This window comes from Epinephelus moara, chromosome 13 (assembly GCF_006386435.1).
Source record: "Epinephelus moara isolate mb chromosome 13, YSFRI_EMoa_1.0, whole genome shotgun sequence".
In the NCBI taxonomy this organism is placed as follows: Eukaryota; Metazoa; Chordata; class Actinopteri; order Perciformes; family Serranidae; genus Epinephelus; species Epinephelus moara.
In genome coordinates, this window is record NC_065518.1 from 1114665 (window position 1) to 1129400 (window position 14736).

Consider the following 14736-nt stretch of genomic DNA (forward strand, 5'->3'; position numbering starts at 1 on the left):
CAGTGCGTATAGCCATTCCCATACACTGGGACATTCTCTGCCTGGACGTCCATTGAAATTCATTACAGAAAGTCAGTTTTGTTCGGTTTTATGAGCTTTTTCTGAGATTTGAAGTTTAAAAATGGTCAAACGGTGTGCATGGGGTACATGCAACTCTGACACAAGGTATCCTGAGAGGCTGGGCGACCAGGTGTATTTTTACACTTTAAACCACATCTCAACCGAGAAAAAGTGTCTCCTTTGGATAAAGTTGTGTGGTAACGTTAGACCACAACATCAACTCAACGTGAATAAGATTAACAATGATGTCTACATCTGTTCTAAGGTAAGTCAACATTGTGTTTGAGGCAACATATTGTCACTTTGCTGGAAAGAAATATAAAGTTATCTTTAACATCTCTAGCTAACGTTAGCTAAAGTTAGCCTAACGTTAGCTCCTAGCTGCGTTGTTCATCATGTCACCTTGTTTGCTGGGAGTTCATTAGCCTATTTTGTTCTAGTTTTGTACTTTGGTGATCGTACATCATTGTTAGCTGTTGTCCAAAGGGCTCTAGTTAAGCTAACGTTAACTTCTGGAGCTTAGCTTCATTAACTTATCTGTAATGGCAGATAAGTTAATCCGTCTGTAATGACGGCAACCAGATGCGGTTCACAAGCGTACACTGTGACCTGTAAATTTTGGCTTGTAATTTAAGCTTTTCATCGACCTTCTCAACAATAAAATGATGAATATATCCCTCCAATGCGTAGTTTAGGCCCTTTTGGTTACTTCTCAATGACATCTGATCGTTATGTCCCCAAAAATCATCAGTTGCCTCCTGTGAAATGCCGTGTACTGTGACACCTGCCATAGCGCCGGGCACTGAATGTTGATAGTTTGAGTGAGTGGAGGGGGCGTGGCTTAGCCATAGTTCAATTAGACGCAAATTCAGGTGACACTGTTGCCACAAAAACATCCATGGCCACCGTCCTGCGGTCTGTATCGACCAATATCTTTTCTTGGGTCTGATGAGTGTTAGCATCGACCGCCTTAACCCGGTGTTCGGTTCAACCTGCAGCACCAGTTCTGCTCACCAGAAGAGGCCCACTAGGCGGCTCACATTCAACACCCGGCTCCAAACCATCAAGCCGGACTTCTTACCCGTTTAAAGTTTGAGAATCTATCATTCACTTTACAAGATAAAACTGGGAGACTCTCACAGTCGCAGGGCTAACTGTTAGCATCACACGGCTAACTGTTAGCATCACACGGCTAACGTTACCTAACGGTTATTAATGGGTTTAATGTCAGAGTGGAGTTGAGTGCTACGAGTGTGAGCTTCTTGGGACCGTTTAAGGCACAGTGTTGGACGTTAGCGCAGCTGCTGTGTTAGCTCATGCTAACTCGCCAGGAGGAGAGCGGCTCAGCTGGTTGCAGCAACAGAAAGTTTGCTGATCTGGCGAGGAGTTCGGACAGTCTGAGTTCAGACCTCTACTGCAAAAAGGATCGAATTCAGGTAACGTTTGACTGAAGATGTTTTGAAAGATGTGACGAATCAACTCTGACTGGCTGTTTCAGCAAACAGATCGACATCGGGGCATGAAAGTCCTGCGAAACGGAGTCTGGGCTTTTCTGAGGTGCGTTCACAAGTTGTTTTATTCGCTGTTGATCTTTACAATAATTCACAGACCCAACAAAGCGGGTAGGCTTTAACTGCACCATCAAAAGCTTCGTCAACATGTGTCATATTCAGTGTGTGGGTTGTTAGCTCAGAGGTAGCGAAGGGGATTTAGATGGTAACACGGATGGTAACGACAATGCTGACCTGAATCAGTGGCCTGATGGAAGGTTTACAGCCACAGTTTACATCCAGTGAGTCAGACTGCTAATATACAAACATAATTCTTTAGGAGACAGAGCTGCACTGTGGGGACGTCAACTGAACGGGTTGGAATCATCCAGTTCTTCTGTTGGAAGCAAAACTATATGAAATGTAAATATTAAATTTGGTGTCTGGATCATTTTGTTTTTATCTCTGTTAAAATAGTTAATATGTTGTATTATACACATAATATACATAAAACATAGATTCGACAGCTGATCACAAACTTTTGAATGGCACCTTTTCAGATGATTAACATGAGAATAAAACACATCACAGTGGCTGTGAAAGATACGGGATGAATATGATGTCATATTTTGCAAAAGGCCCAAAAACTTAGAAAGGCTAAAACTCTGACAGAAGAGTCAAGAGCAGCACGAGTGCAAATGTACATCAGAAAATTTTCAAATAAAGAAACTTTTTTTTCCAACATATGCTCAACTTCAGATCAACATTCACAAGGTTTCAAATCTGGGGAAAAAAACACAGGAAGAACAGTGACGAATCTGAAACTGAAAATGTGTTGGAGAAACTCTAAAAATAGTTGCCGCAGCTGTGAAAGAAAATTACAGCCTTGCGGTTCATGACTCCGCCCACCAGCCCAGTTTCTCTTACAATCAGCACAGTTTCATGTTACAGATACTCTATAAACTATCTGTAGGTAGAAAATACAAATGTTGATTCACCAACAAGAACACACCAGGAGAAGAGTGGCGAATCTGAAATTGAAAACGTGTTGAACAAGTGCTGAAGTTGTGACGAGAGAAAACTCAAAACTTAAAAACTAAATGTTCCCAGAGATATGAATTTCTTTTCAGCCCATCAAAATATGATGCAGCCTTCAAATCTCAGTTTCAATCTTGCAAAAATTTAAAAATCACTTTCTAACCCTTCAAACACTGAGTTTCATCCATGTTCTTTTCCAGTCTCTAAATATGACATCATATCCATCCCACAGAAATGCTGTTGTCTTTTTCCATCACCACCAGAGCTCCACACGTCACTTGAAAAGGATAAAAAACAGATTTTTCCGTGGGGCGATAAAAAGATGAGGTCCATATACAATTTGAGACAAACAGCAGTTGATCAAAAAGCACAGGTGCTAGGCATACTGGTATCGTAGGAATGTGGACTGTGAATTGTCGACCACATGGATGAATGTGCCCACATGATTCACAGTGTGTGGTTTGTGTTTTTTGGTTTATATTTGTGACAATAACCCCCCATCACCCCTCCCCCACCCCAAAGCTTATATATTTATATATTTACAATAGATCAGTAAACAGAGTTACTGCGTAGCCCGCTCACGTCACGTCACGTCACGTCACGTCACGTCACGTCACGTCACGTCACGTCACGTCACGTCACGTACGTCACGTCACGTCACGTCACGTCACGTCACGTCACGTCACGCTTCAAGTCACTTGAACACCTCAGAGAGTCACTTGATAACACAAGAACGTACGGAAGCAGAGAAAAGACCGAGCCTGCAATTTTTTATGTCGAGATCACAACTTATTTCAGTATCTTTAGATACTGATAGAAACTTATTTTCTTGTGATAACAAATTAATTGATGTCGATTCTCATGAAAACAAAATCAGATTTCTCAAGATAATGAGATGATTTATCACGAGGAACAAACTCTGTTTTCTGGAGATCATGAGAGAATTATGGAGAACTCAAAAACGTACGTCTGGTTCAATTGATCGCACCTGACTTCAGCTGTGGTGACTGTCAGGAGGAGACATGAACAACATGAACGTGTAGTTTTGTTTGCTGCAGGTACGTCGTTGGAGCAGACAGTTTGGTTTTATGATGGCCAAAGATGAGAGCTCACTGAGAAACATCACAAGTAATAAGAGATAAAGAAACTTTCTCTTGTGGTAACGGGTTGATTATCTCGTTTTCTCAAGATAACCACAAAAGTGACACGTAATCTTGAGATAACAAAATAATTAAATCGTAATCTTGAGATGACAAAAATTCATCTTCTGATCTCAAAATAATAAAATAATTAACTCGTGATCATTAAGAATTAGCAAACATGTCTGTTCTCAGCTTCCGCAGAATAAACTCCTTCCTGCTTTAATAAACGTCTCGGCTCACTGTTCTCTTCATCCTCGTCTGGCTGCTGGTTGAGAGGCAACATTAGTAAGTCTCTTTATTCAGCTGAAGAGTTTTGTTCCAAAAACACTAAACATCCCTTAAAAACAGAAGTTTGACAAAATAATCTTCACTTAAGGTCCATTCAGGAGCATTTTACAGAGCTTTCAATCACATCTTAATACAGTGTGAAACTGTTTTAGTTAGTTTTCACGTTCAGTTAAAGTACTGATACCACACTGTACAAATAAATGTTACTTAAGTAAAAGTATGCAAGTATAATCAGGAAAATGACAGTGACTTTTATAAATTATATCATTAGATTATCATTACGCATGCATTAATATAAATAATATAAGCAGGATTTTACTCTTGGAATTAACCAAAACAGTTTAATTTTCTGTCAGTTAACTACTTGATCAATCAATGAATAGTTTCAACTGTACGTGTATAAACTGTTGGGTAATTTAATTTATAACAAACATACAGAGTGCTCCAGGAATGAGTCCTGAAACCTGGAGATGAGTTAACATTTAACTCCTGGCTAAATGAGATGACAGAATATCATCACAATGAATATGACTTTACAGCCTCGTTGTGGGCGAGACATAAAGTCATGTGACTGGAGTGAAGTTCGTTTATAACCTAACGTTTGCTCTTTACCTCTGGTGACTGAATTTATGCTTCAAAAATCATAAAGTGGTGTTTATTTAAGATGATCTTGCTTAACAAAACATATTAGGAATCATAAAGGTCTTTCAATGTGTTTTACATAAAGATTGTAAAGTAACTAAAGCTGTAGGGTTGCAGCGATAGCCCAGTCTTAAGGTTTACAGTGATATAAAAGTTGATGGTTATCACACTTTACATTTGCTTATCTACAATACTGAAAAAAAAGTGCAACTGGACGTTGAATCTCTCCTTTATTTATGTTATTTTTAAAGGACAGACTTTATAAACAAACTTAAATTAACAAATAGTTTCAAGTTTCAGTTATAGTAATAAAACCTTTGTTCAGTTAACAATAATCCCTCTGTTTTCATTCCTTTAAGAGTCGTTCTGATTGATAATAATATAAACTAACGCGATACTGTGAAATCACAATATTTTCTGAGACGGCTTTCGTACCGTCAAAATCTCATACCGTTGCAACCCTTTAAAGCTAACACATAATGTAAATGTAGTGCAGTGAAAACTACAATATTTCCCTCTGAGATATGATGGCGCAGAAAGTGGCATGAAATAAAAAGACTCTGTGAAGCACCTCAGACTAGTCCTTAAGTTCAGCACTTGTGTTACATTCAAACACTGATTTCTGGACACAGAGGACAGGCTATATGTTAAGCTAATAAGCTAAAGCTAAGCTAATGCTAAGCTGTGTTTATATGAAATCAGGGAGACGGTGGACGGCAAACCGAATAGAGCAGGAGGGTAAAATCAGGTGAGGTCAGCAGAGGATACCGGCAACAGTAGATGACACTGCAGCTGAAAGTCAAAATGTTTAAATTTTTTGCCGTCTTCCGCGACGGAATTTACAACCAGATGTTACGTAGCTTCTTCACACAAGGAGAAACCACAGGCCATCTTGCACCGGACATTCCTAGAATAATTATATAAAATGATAAACATTAAATAATGAGATTTAATGTGTTTTATTCCATTTTTCGTAAACAATACGGCGTCACCATAGCAACATAAACCTGTCTGTCCAACTGTTTGTTTTTCCCGTGCCTTCTACCTGACTGCATGTGAACGCAGCTCGAGCTAACTGCCTTCTGACTTTGGCTCGGTTCTTCAAACTTCACTGCTAACCCACTCATGTGCTTAACATTTCCTCGTGGTTTCATTTTGGAACAAAACTCTTCAGGTAGAAATGTATGGAATGTGTTTAGAGTAGATGAACGTAGCACGACTGCACCAAGCTGGCTGAGAACAGAAAGGAAGATAGCACAACAGCAAATGAACGAACACTACGACCAGACGATCGAAAACAAAGATGAAAATAAAATCTGTTAAATAATTTAGTAGCTGGGTTTGAGTCCAGTGTCCGCTGGGATGGAATCCAGTTCAGTGCAGTCCAGCGACATGAGCTCAGAGTTCTCACTGACGTAAGATAGCAAAAAAACAAAACCAAAGTGTGCAGGCAGGAACAACAGAGACCTCTATGGCAGGCAAACGTTACAGAATATGGAGTGCTGTACATTCACACCCAGATTCAAAGTCAAACTTGGTCACGTGCATCTTTTGATCCACTAACCTCTCGTCTCCAAACGTCTGCAGTGTCCTTTATCTCCGTGTTCATCCATTCTCAGCTCTGTATAATGTCCCTCCTGAGGTTTCGGAGACTGATGCAGCCTCTCTCCGCAGCCCGGCTCGCAAAGTGTTCTCCAGTGATGTGGCAGAAAATGATGACGACAGTTGGCGGGGGGTTTCATCCTAAAGCTCGTATCCAGGACGACACCGGCCTCCTCTCTCATAGTGACGTGGACTGCTTGATGCTGTGGAAGCTGACCCGTGAAGGTGAGGTGGGGATGGACATGGCCTGGGTCATCCGGGCTCGGATCGAGTGTTGCTCCTGCCAGCGGTGGAACCGTTTCCTCACAGCTGAGCGCACCTGTCGACAACACACCAAAGAAACTTTTACAGAGGGAGGGGCCATTACATCACCGTGTGCGTACATCAGGGCCAATCTCTTTTCTCCTAACAGCAGGTAGTTTAGATTATCATAAACTGACCAACCTTCACACTGTTAGTGATATGTAAAGGCACAGTTCACCCCCACATCAAAAATACATATTTTTCCTTTTACCTGTAGAGCTGTTTATCAGTCTAGATAGTTTTGATGTGAGTTGCAGAGTGTTGGAGATATCTGCCGTAGAGATGTCTGCCTGCTCTCCCGTATAATGGAACTACATTCGCCAACCGTATCACAACACATCACTCATGGACTGAAGGCTCGTGCTCATGACAGTGTGAGATGTAAACATTAATGGTATCCTCCTCAGCTGAGCTGTAACGTTAGCTAGCTCAGTGGTGCTAGGTGAGCTAGCAGTAGATGCACATTTCCTTCTGTGCAGTGATACAATTGGTGGGTGCACCTCAGTGGAGAGAAAATAGTTCCTACATGAAACTGCTCACATCAAGGTCTGTAGATTATCTTCAGTAACCAGGTCATGATTTCTGGAAAGAGACACTGATGTTGAGTTTTGAGCTCCACAAGCTGAGTGACATCTAGTTCTGTTATCTTACTATATAATGAGGAAAACTCTGTGTGTGTGTGTGTGTGTGTGTGTGTGTGTGTGTGTGTGTGTGTGTGTGTGTCTGTTCCACGTTTTTCTCCTCACTGACTTGGTCAGTCCATGTGAAATTTGGCACAGTGGTAGAGGGTCATGGGAGGATGCCAATGAAGCAATATTACATCAATTGGCCAAAGGGGGGCGCTATAGCAACCCATTGAAATGTCAAACTTTGAATGGGCATATCTCATGCCCCGTATGTCGTAGAGACATGAAACTTTGCACAGAGATGCCTCTCCTCATGAGGAACACATTTGCCTCAAGAACCCATAACTTCCGCTTATATAGATTTTCCGCCATTTTGAATTTTTTGAAAAACACTTCAAATGGATCTCTTCCTAGGAAGTTTGAGCGATCTGCATGAAACTGGGTGAACATAATCTAGGGACCAATATCTAAAGTTCCCTCTTGGCAAAAGTTGGAAAACTTACTAAAACTGAGCTTCTATAAGGCAATGAATATTGCGGAGGGCGTGGCTCATCACATAAAGGTGTATAACATCTCAAGGGTTTCACCCATCACCACGCAACTTTGTAGGCATATGACCACACATAATCTGAGGGGACCCCTCCATTATTGACCCCATCAAACAAAATGGGGGCGCTAGAGAGCTCATTTCTTATCTAGGCCTAACCGCCATATGGATTTTTACTAAACTTGGTAGATATGTAGAACAGGACGCCTCAAGGTGACTGGAGAAATTTAACTCTAATTGGCAACTGGGTGGCGCTATAACAACAGAAAAATGCTTCAAAATGGCTAAAATGCGACCGATCGCTGTGGCTCCCCCTGTGGACCAATGTTGGTGTTTTTTCTTTCTAATTTTTGGTATGACTAAGTCATGGTATGGTATGCTGTACATAATCATGGAAACTGTCAGTGTGTCATTCTGTCAGTCAGTCATTCTGTCTGTCCCACGTTTTTCTACTCACTGACGTGGTCAATCTATGTGAAACTGCACATAGGCATTGAGGACTGGCATAGGTAGAAGGTGACAAAGCTACCAATGGCTATGGACTAGTACTGTATATCATAGATATAAAGTCAAACTTAAAGACTGTAATTACAGGTCATAATTGTGACTTTTTTAGGTGAAGATAATAGCATAGTATTTTTTATTTTACTTACTAGGTCAAAATTATGAGATTTCCCAACAAGAATGATTCAAGAGATACTGGGTTGAAATTATAAGACAGGAAGTAGAGAAGACAAAATTCTGAGACAGATATGAGGATAATTTCAAATTTACTGAAGATATGAACTCAAAATGTTGATTTATTAGGTTAGAATATATATGTATATTAGTATGCAGTGTTAATCTGGAAGAGGGATCCCTCCTCAGTTGCTCTTCCTGAGCTTTCTACCGTTTTTTTCCCCCCCGTTAAAGGGTTTTTTGGGGAGTTTTTCCTGATCAGCTGTGAGGGTCCTAAGGACAGAGGGATGTTGTATGCTGTAAAGCCCTGTGAGGCAAATTGTGATTTGTGATATTGGGCTTTATAAATAAAATTGATTGATTGATTGATTGATTGATTGATTGATAATCTTGTTGATGAAAACTGACAAAAATTATTCGTCAGCGACCTTTTTTCCATGACGAAAACGAGATGATGACAAGCTGAAAATAGATCTTGATGATAAAAACTACGATGAAATCTTTGTTTTATTTTAAATGATGAGACGAGACGTGACAAAAATGTTAGTGGTGGACTATCGGACATTGAAAGCCAACAACGGCCGTGCTTGTAATTATCCTCAGATGCAGCATGAGCGACAGGCTGGTAAACTCCAGTAAATAGTCTGCACCAGGATGTTTCAGTAGCCAGCAGGAACAGTCAGAGCCGTTAGTGTGAGTTGTGAGCTGTAATTCAGCAGTGTGTGTGTCTGAGGATGGTGGAGCTGCTGAATGGATTTGTGGAGTTTGTTAGCTGTTAGCAGTTAGCTCTGCTTGTTAGCAGCGGAATGGCAGCTGCCGGACTTAACATCTGTTGATCCCTCAGCTCCGTACTGTCTCAGGGAGGTTTATGAGTTGATCACTGTTTGAGAGGCAGGTAGGAGGCTCAGTTATCTGTGAGTGTAGCTGTGCTGACAGTAAACAGGGGTGTGTGGGTGTCAGCAGGTTGAGGCAAAATGATTCAGTTGTTTAAATTGTTGAGAAAAAGCGTGAGATACAAAGTCAAAATTAATTGATAGTAATTATAATTCACAGTTCTGACTTTTTAACTCCAGACAATGAGACAGTTGGTCAATTCTTTGAATTTCAAAATCAAAATTCTGCAAAATAAATGAGTCAAAATGATGAGACGTACGACCTGAGAATTGTTGGTATCTCAAAATTCTGACTTGCAAAGCATGTCAACGCTAATCTCATGACTGGAGTTACCATAAGGACTTCAATTTTGATCATTCCTTTAACTCATTGTCTTGTTTGTTTCTGGCAGAAATTAATTTCCCTTTGAATCACTGCCTGCGATGTAAAACCAAATCTACACCTCCGATTCCAACACACTTCATGCTCCTTGTAAACAAAGTCTAGAGCAACAACATGCCATGAATCACTGTAATGCTGATTAAAGAGGTTCCTCCTTCTCCTCTCTCCCTGATCCAAAATCAATCCTCCCATGTGTCCCTCTGCTGAACATGCTGCCTCCAGTAATAATAATACAACACGGTCTCAGAGGAGGAGCTCTAAACCCAAAAGCTGATCCTCATAAAACACCAAACAATCATTTTAACATGCTGTAACATTTTACATCTCAATTCATCAGCATGCTAACCAGCGTTGTGTTTGGCAGCTGTCCTCTGCACAGATCATTTAATCCCCCACACACATGTTTTTATACTAAATGTTTTCCTTTTCTCTTGAATGTGACCGCGGGGTTCCTTTGTTCATCTGTCTCATTTATTTTCTGCCACTCTCAGGCTGAAACAAAACACTAAATCAATATCCTCTGTGCGCTCCACACGCTGGTTAAGCCCCTCGTTGGAGCTGCAACACGGTCCATGATGAGAAATTCATTCATCATCCAGCGGCGGTAACTAAAGGCCAGCAGTCAGCTGATATTACATCCATGTGCTACTGGAGGAAGAGCTTGTAGAGTAATGATTATTCTGTGATGAGATGCTGGACTCAAACACCAGATTGGGATTCAGCTGAAGACGCACCAGGCTGCCTTGATTAAACCTAAAGATCTGACATAATCCTCTCCATGAAAAGGTCAAGTGATAATATAATTATCTTTATGTGACATCCGACAGTATTTCACAGGTTGTGGGCAAAGCCAAAAGGGTATTGATCGAAGCTCTGGAGACTTAATGTCTTAATTCATTTACACTTTATGTATAACGCCGTCCTTTCAGAAATAAAACCTTTAAAGGCCCTAAAAATCTTCCACACTGATGAAACAGATCTTCTACTAAAGTTCGGTTTGTTGGGTTTTTTGATGTGAAACATTTTCTGTTACGACGGCCGGAGCTCATTTGGAAAAAGACCAAATTTAGCAATGTATGGATTACAGTTTGACGAGAAGCTGTTGGGTTTGTTTCTGTTGCCTGCACTGTCAATGTGAAGCTGATCTAAGCTCATCCACACCTGCCGGATTATCATAAGGGAGTGTCACACTTCTCAAAAATCCACAATTTGATTAGACTTTCGATTTTAAGGTCACGTTTTGATTTATTTTTCAATTTAAACGTTTCTTCTAGAAGATAAACATCAACATTAGTTTTATGTCCTGACGACTCAGCTGATTCTGTTTCCCAACTCGTCAAAGACGGCGCTTTGTAAGTGACTCCGGCGTCAGACACTGATGCAAAATGCACCTTTCGTGGTAGTATGATGCACTGCTGAGCAGCGTCAGTTTGATATGCTGCTCGAATGATGTAACAGAAACAGCTTCCCTGTAGGGCGGGTGGGACCGAGGTGAAACCTGGGTTCACAGCCTCGTTGTGGTGGCCATGTTAAGTCATGTGACCACAGTGTAGTTCGTTAATAACCTAACGTTAGCGTTTTACCTCTGGTGATTGAATTTAGGCTCATAAAGTGATCTTCATGTAGGATCATCTTACGAAACAAAAAGTGTAATTATCATAAACGTTTCTTTGCCACAGAGTTTATTCCCTGCAATAATCTGAAAGCCAGTGGAATCATCCCACTGGTTTTGTGACACTGAATTACGCATCAGCCGACAGAAAAACATAATTTCTGCTGCACTCTGTTTTTAAACTCTTTCTATGTTTTGTCTGTGAAAACTCCTATTTTTGTAAAGTAACTAAAGCTGTAGGGTTGCAGTGATATTAGAGATGCATGATCCAGCTTTTTCAGTTTCCATCCCGATGCTGTGGCTTTGAGTATCAGCTGATACCTGATACCGATCTGATACCATGGTTGACCTAAGAAGCTATATACCTTTACATGTAGAACAGAAAAGACTGGAGGCATCAGGCATTGATGACTACACAGTTCTCTCCTAAGATAAAATGAAACAAGATGAAACAGATTCATCTACATCTACATCTTGTAACTCTTGAGACAAGTGTTTGCTCACTTTCTTGTACATTTCCAACAGTGTGGTCTCGGAAAAAATATTTGTGCGACGGCAAATTGTACCGTGGCTCCAGGTGATCCGGTAAACGTTGGAAGGCCACGTTTTCAACAACCGTCATTGTTTGTCCGTCCAAAACAACTTTCTCAGAAATTGTCACAGCTTTTGTGTTACTGCTGGGGAATTTCTCTCTTCTTTGCAGCTCATCTGCTGACGTTAACTGCTGTGTAGTATTACCACCTGCTCCTTTTGACCTGCTCAACTGCTGGAACTCTTGGTGCTCCGTTTGGTGATGTTTTTGTAGATGCTTTATTAAATTGGTAGTATTATACTTGGCGGTACGACCACCAGCCCTAGCAACATTCACTTTGCAGACATTGCAAAATGCTGTCGGGCTAGTTGGAGTGTTCAGTGTGAAATACCTCCACACAGCAAATTCTCTCCTTCGCTCCATGACAAATGACGTAGCTCGCGTCACAATGGATTTAAAGGCAAAGGATCGCCTCAGGTACAGATTGCATTTTCCGATACCCGATCCATCTATTTTGATGATATCGGGGCCGATATTTGATCCAGATATCGGATCGGTGCGTTCCTAGGTGATATACTGGTTTTAAGGTTTACTGTGATATAAAATTTGACGGTTATCATACCGTGTATATTTACTTATTTAGAATTTCCCTTTTATTTCAGTTAATCTCAAAGAGGAGATTTTTTACACATTAACAAAATAGTTTCAGTTTTAGTAATAAAACATTTGTTCAGCCAGCCTGGGCGTCCACCGTCCACTTCCTGTGTGAATGTTGAGCCAAACCATGATGTTTTGTTTCTATACCACCTGTTTTTGTCACATAATTAAAGTAACGTAAATACGAGGTGTTTTACTGACGTTGTATTTTAAAAGGACACAATGCATGTAACAAGCGTAAACTGACACGCCAGCTCAAGCGTATTTAGACAATAAAGTCTGCTGACAAAGGGCCGATGTCGGATGAGAATGTGTCGGACAACTGGCATTTACATTTTCAAATTCTTCTCTTTAAAGACAGGCTACACGGGTTCAAGTGTGATATCACCCCACATTTCTGAGGGGACTCTACCACACTAAGGTCATAGGGTCAAATTTAAATTATTTAAATGTTTTAAATAATAACTTTTTAATCAGTCAGTTGATCAAACTGTTGTAAAACAAAAAGCAGATCCATCAGACGGCAACAGCCTGAGATCCTCACCTGCAAAAAGCCACCAGATGTAATGATGATGTCATTCAAGATGGCGGCCATGGCTTATTTCTAACATTGTCTGTTGAAGCAGGAGGATGTTCGTTCAGCTCTGGCCGAGGCCGTGGTGTCTGTCCTGACGTGCAGCTGAAGGCTACGGCTTGTTTTTCTTTTTCTCTGACGTCATCGCCGAGTCTGTGTTCAGTGATCTATATCAGTTTTGATTGATTCAGAATTTAAACTATGACAGCCATAATATTTAACTCTGTTATATTGATGCTTTTCTTCTTCCCTTCAATAATAACTACTTGAACTGAGATGAAAAAAACCTGTTTTATTTACATTTGATTCAAACGTCCTCTCGGTCGATGTCCCCACAGTGTAACGTGACAGTGGAGGAAACTGTGTGAACCTGGGGATTGAATTTGTTTATCAATCCAGAGCGTCAGTGACCCTCGATCATTACTGAACCACAACAGTGCAGCTGCGCTCCATCCGTCTGGATCCAGCTCCAGCCGAGCTAACCTGAGGACAAACTTCAGTTTCTGTTGTGGAGCTTGAAGAAGAGCTTCACTAAAGTTAATTCCAGCCTGTTAGAGGCATTATTGACACTGAGCACTGAAACACAAACCTGCTCCTGTTTAAAGCTGCAACACTTTGATGCTGAGTTTCAAGTTTCTTTCACCAACGAGTCCTTCTGTTCTTATTTAACTGCTGCTCAGAGGATCTTTGTCTCTTACAGTGCTTCGTTCTCCCTCCATATTTCATACATATATATAGCTTTACTTGTGGTGGACACCTGTCTATCACAAATGCAAATAATATATTTTATCCCTTAATTTTATCTTCTGCACTGTTTTATATCTCAGACTCTCTCTGCCTTTTATACGTGTGTGATTTTCTTTTTATACATATTTAATGAGCATTGTTGGAGAACAAAGACGTTCACTGTGCATATGACAATAAATAACTCGAAACTAACAAAAAAACCCTTCAAAATCTTTTCATATATGAAGCCAGAAAAGGAAAAATATCATCAACAAAGTCAAGATGTTAAAATATTTACATGCTTAACTAATGAAGCTGTGGCCAAGGCTCAGTCAGGAGGAGGAGGAGGAGGAGGAGGAGTGCCATTCACTCTTTCTCTTTGTGTCAGTGTCTGGGTCACTGGAGTCATCAGCTGATTCACAATCAACCAACATTACAGCGACACACCTTCTCTGTCAGCCAATCATCTTACTGCTCCTCATATTAGATATGTTTTATGCTCTACTGTAGTTCTGTCTTGCTGCCATCATGCGTGCCCTCCACCTCCCCATCACCACCCAGTTTTAACAGATTCATCAGCCTCATCAGCCTCAGAGTCATCAGCCACCACCGACACCAGAGTCTGGACTCCATGGGGGGATTTATCCTGCTGCCGCTCAGATGTCACTTGATCACAAAACATCTCCCTCTAATGTCCAAGCACCAAAGACTGAAGTTAAATATTAACATCTTGCACTCCACCCCCATTTTGTAGCAAAAATGCCTAAAATGACTGTAGCTTCTGAACCGCTCTGACTACATGCATGCATGAGGTCTTGCCAGAAAGAAAACTCACTGAAGTTTCTTGTGAAAGTGTCAGAAACACTCTAGGTGATACAGAGACAGAGTAATGGGCCTCTGAAGTCAGTAAAAAGTTGAAGATTTTGCCTAAAATAAAATAAAAA

The 14736-nt window shown here is 40.8% G+C and overlaps 1 protein-coding gene across 3 annotated transcripts in view; it reads right to left on the reverse strand.

Moving 5' to 3' along the window:
- Positions 1-223: 223 nt before the first annotated feature.
- Positions 224-14736, reverse strand: part of LOC126399456 (corticotropin-releasing factor receptor 1-like) — a 101184-nt gene continuing 86671 nt past the window's right edge. For all 3 annotated transcript variants that reach the window (XM_050059449.1, XM_050059448.1, XM_050059447.1), the window contains one exon: positions 224-6581. In XM_050059449.1, coding sequence (XP_049915406.1) covers positions 6441-6581 — 141 coding nt within the window. In that variant the 3' untranslated portion in view covers positions 224-6440. The remainder of the gene's footprint in view (positions 6582-14736) is intronic.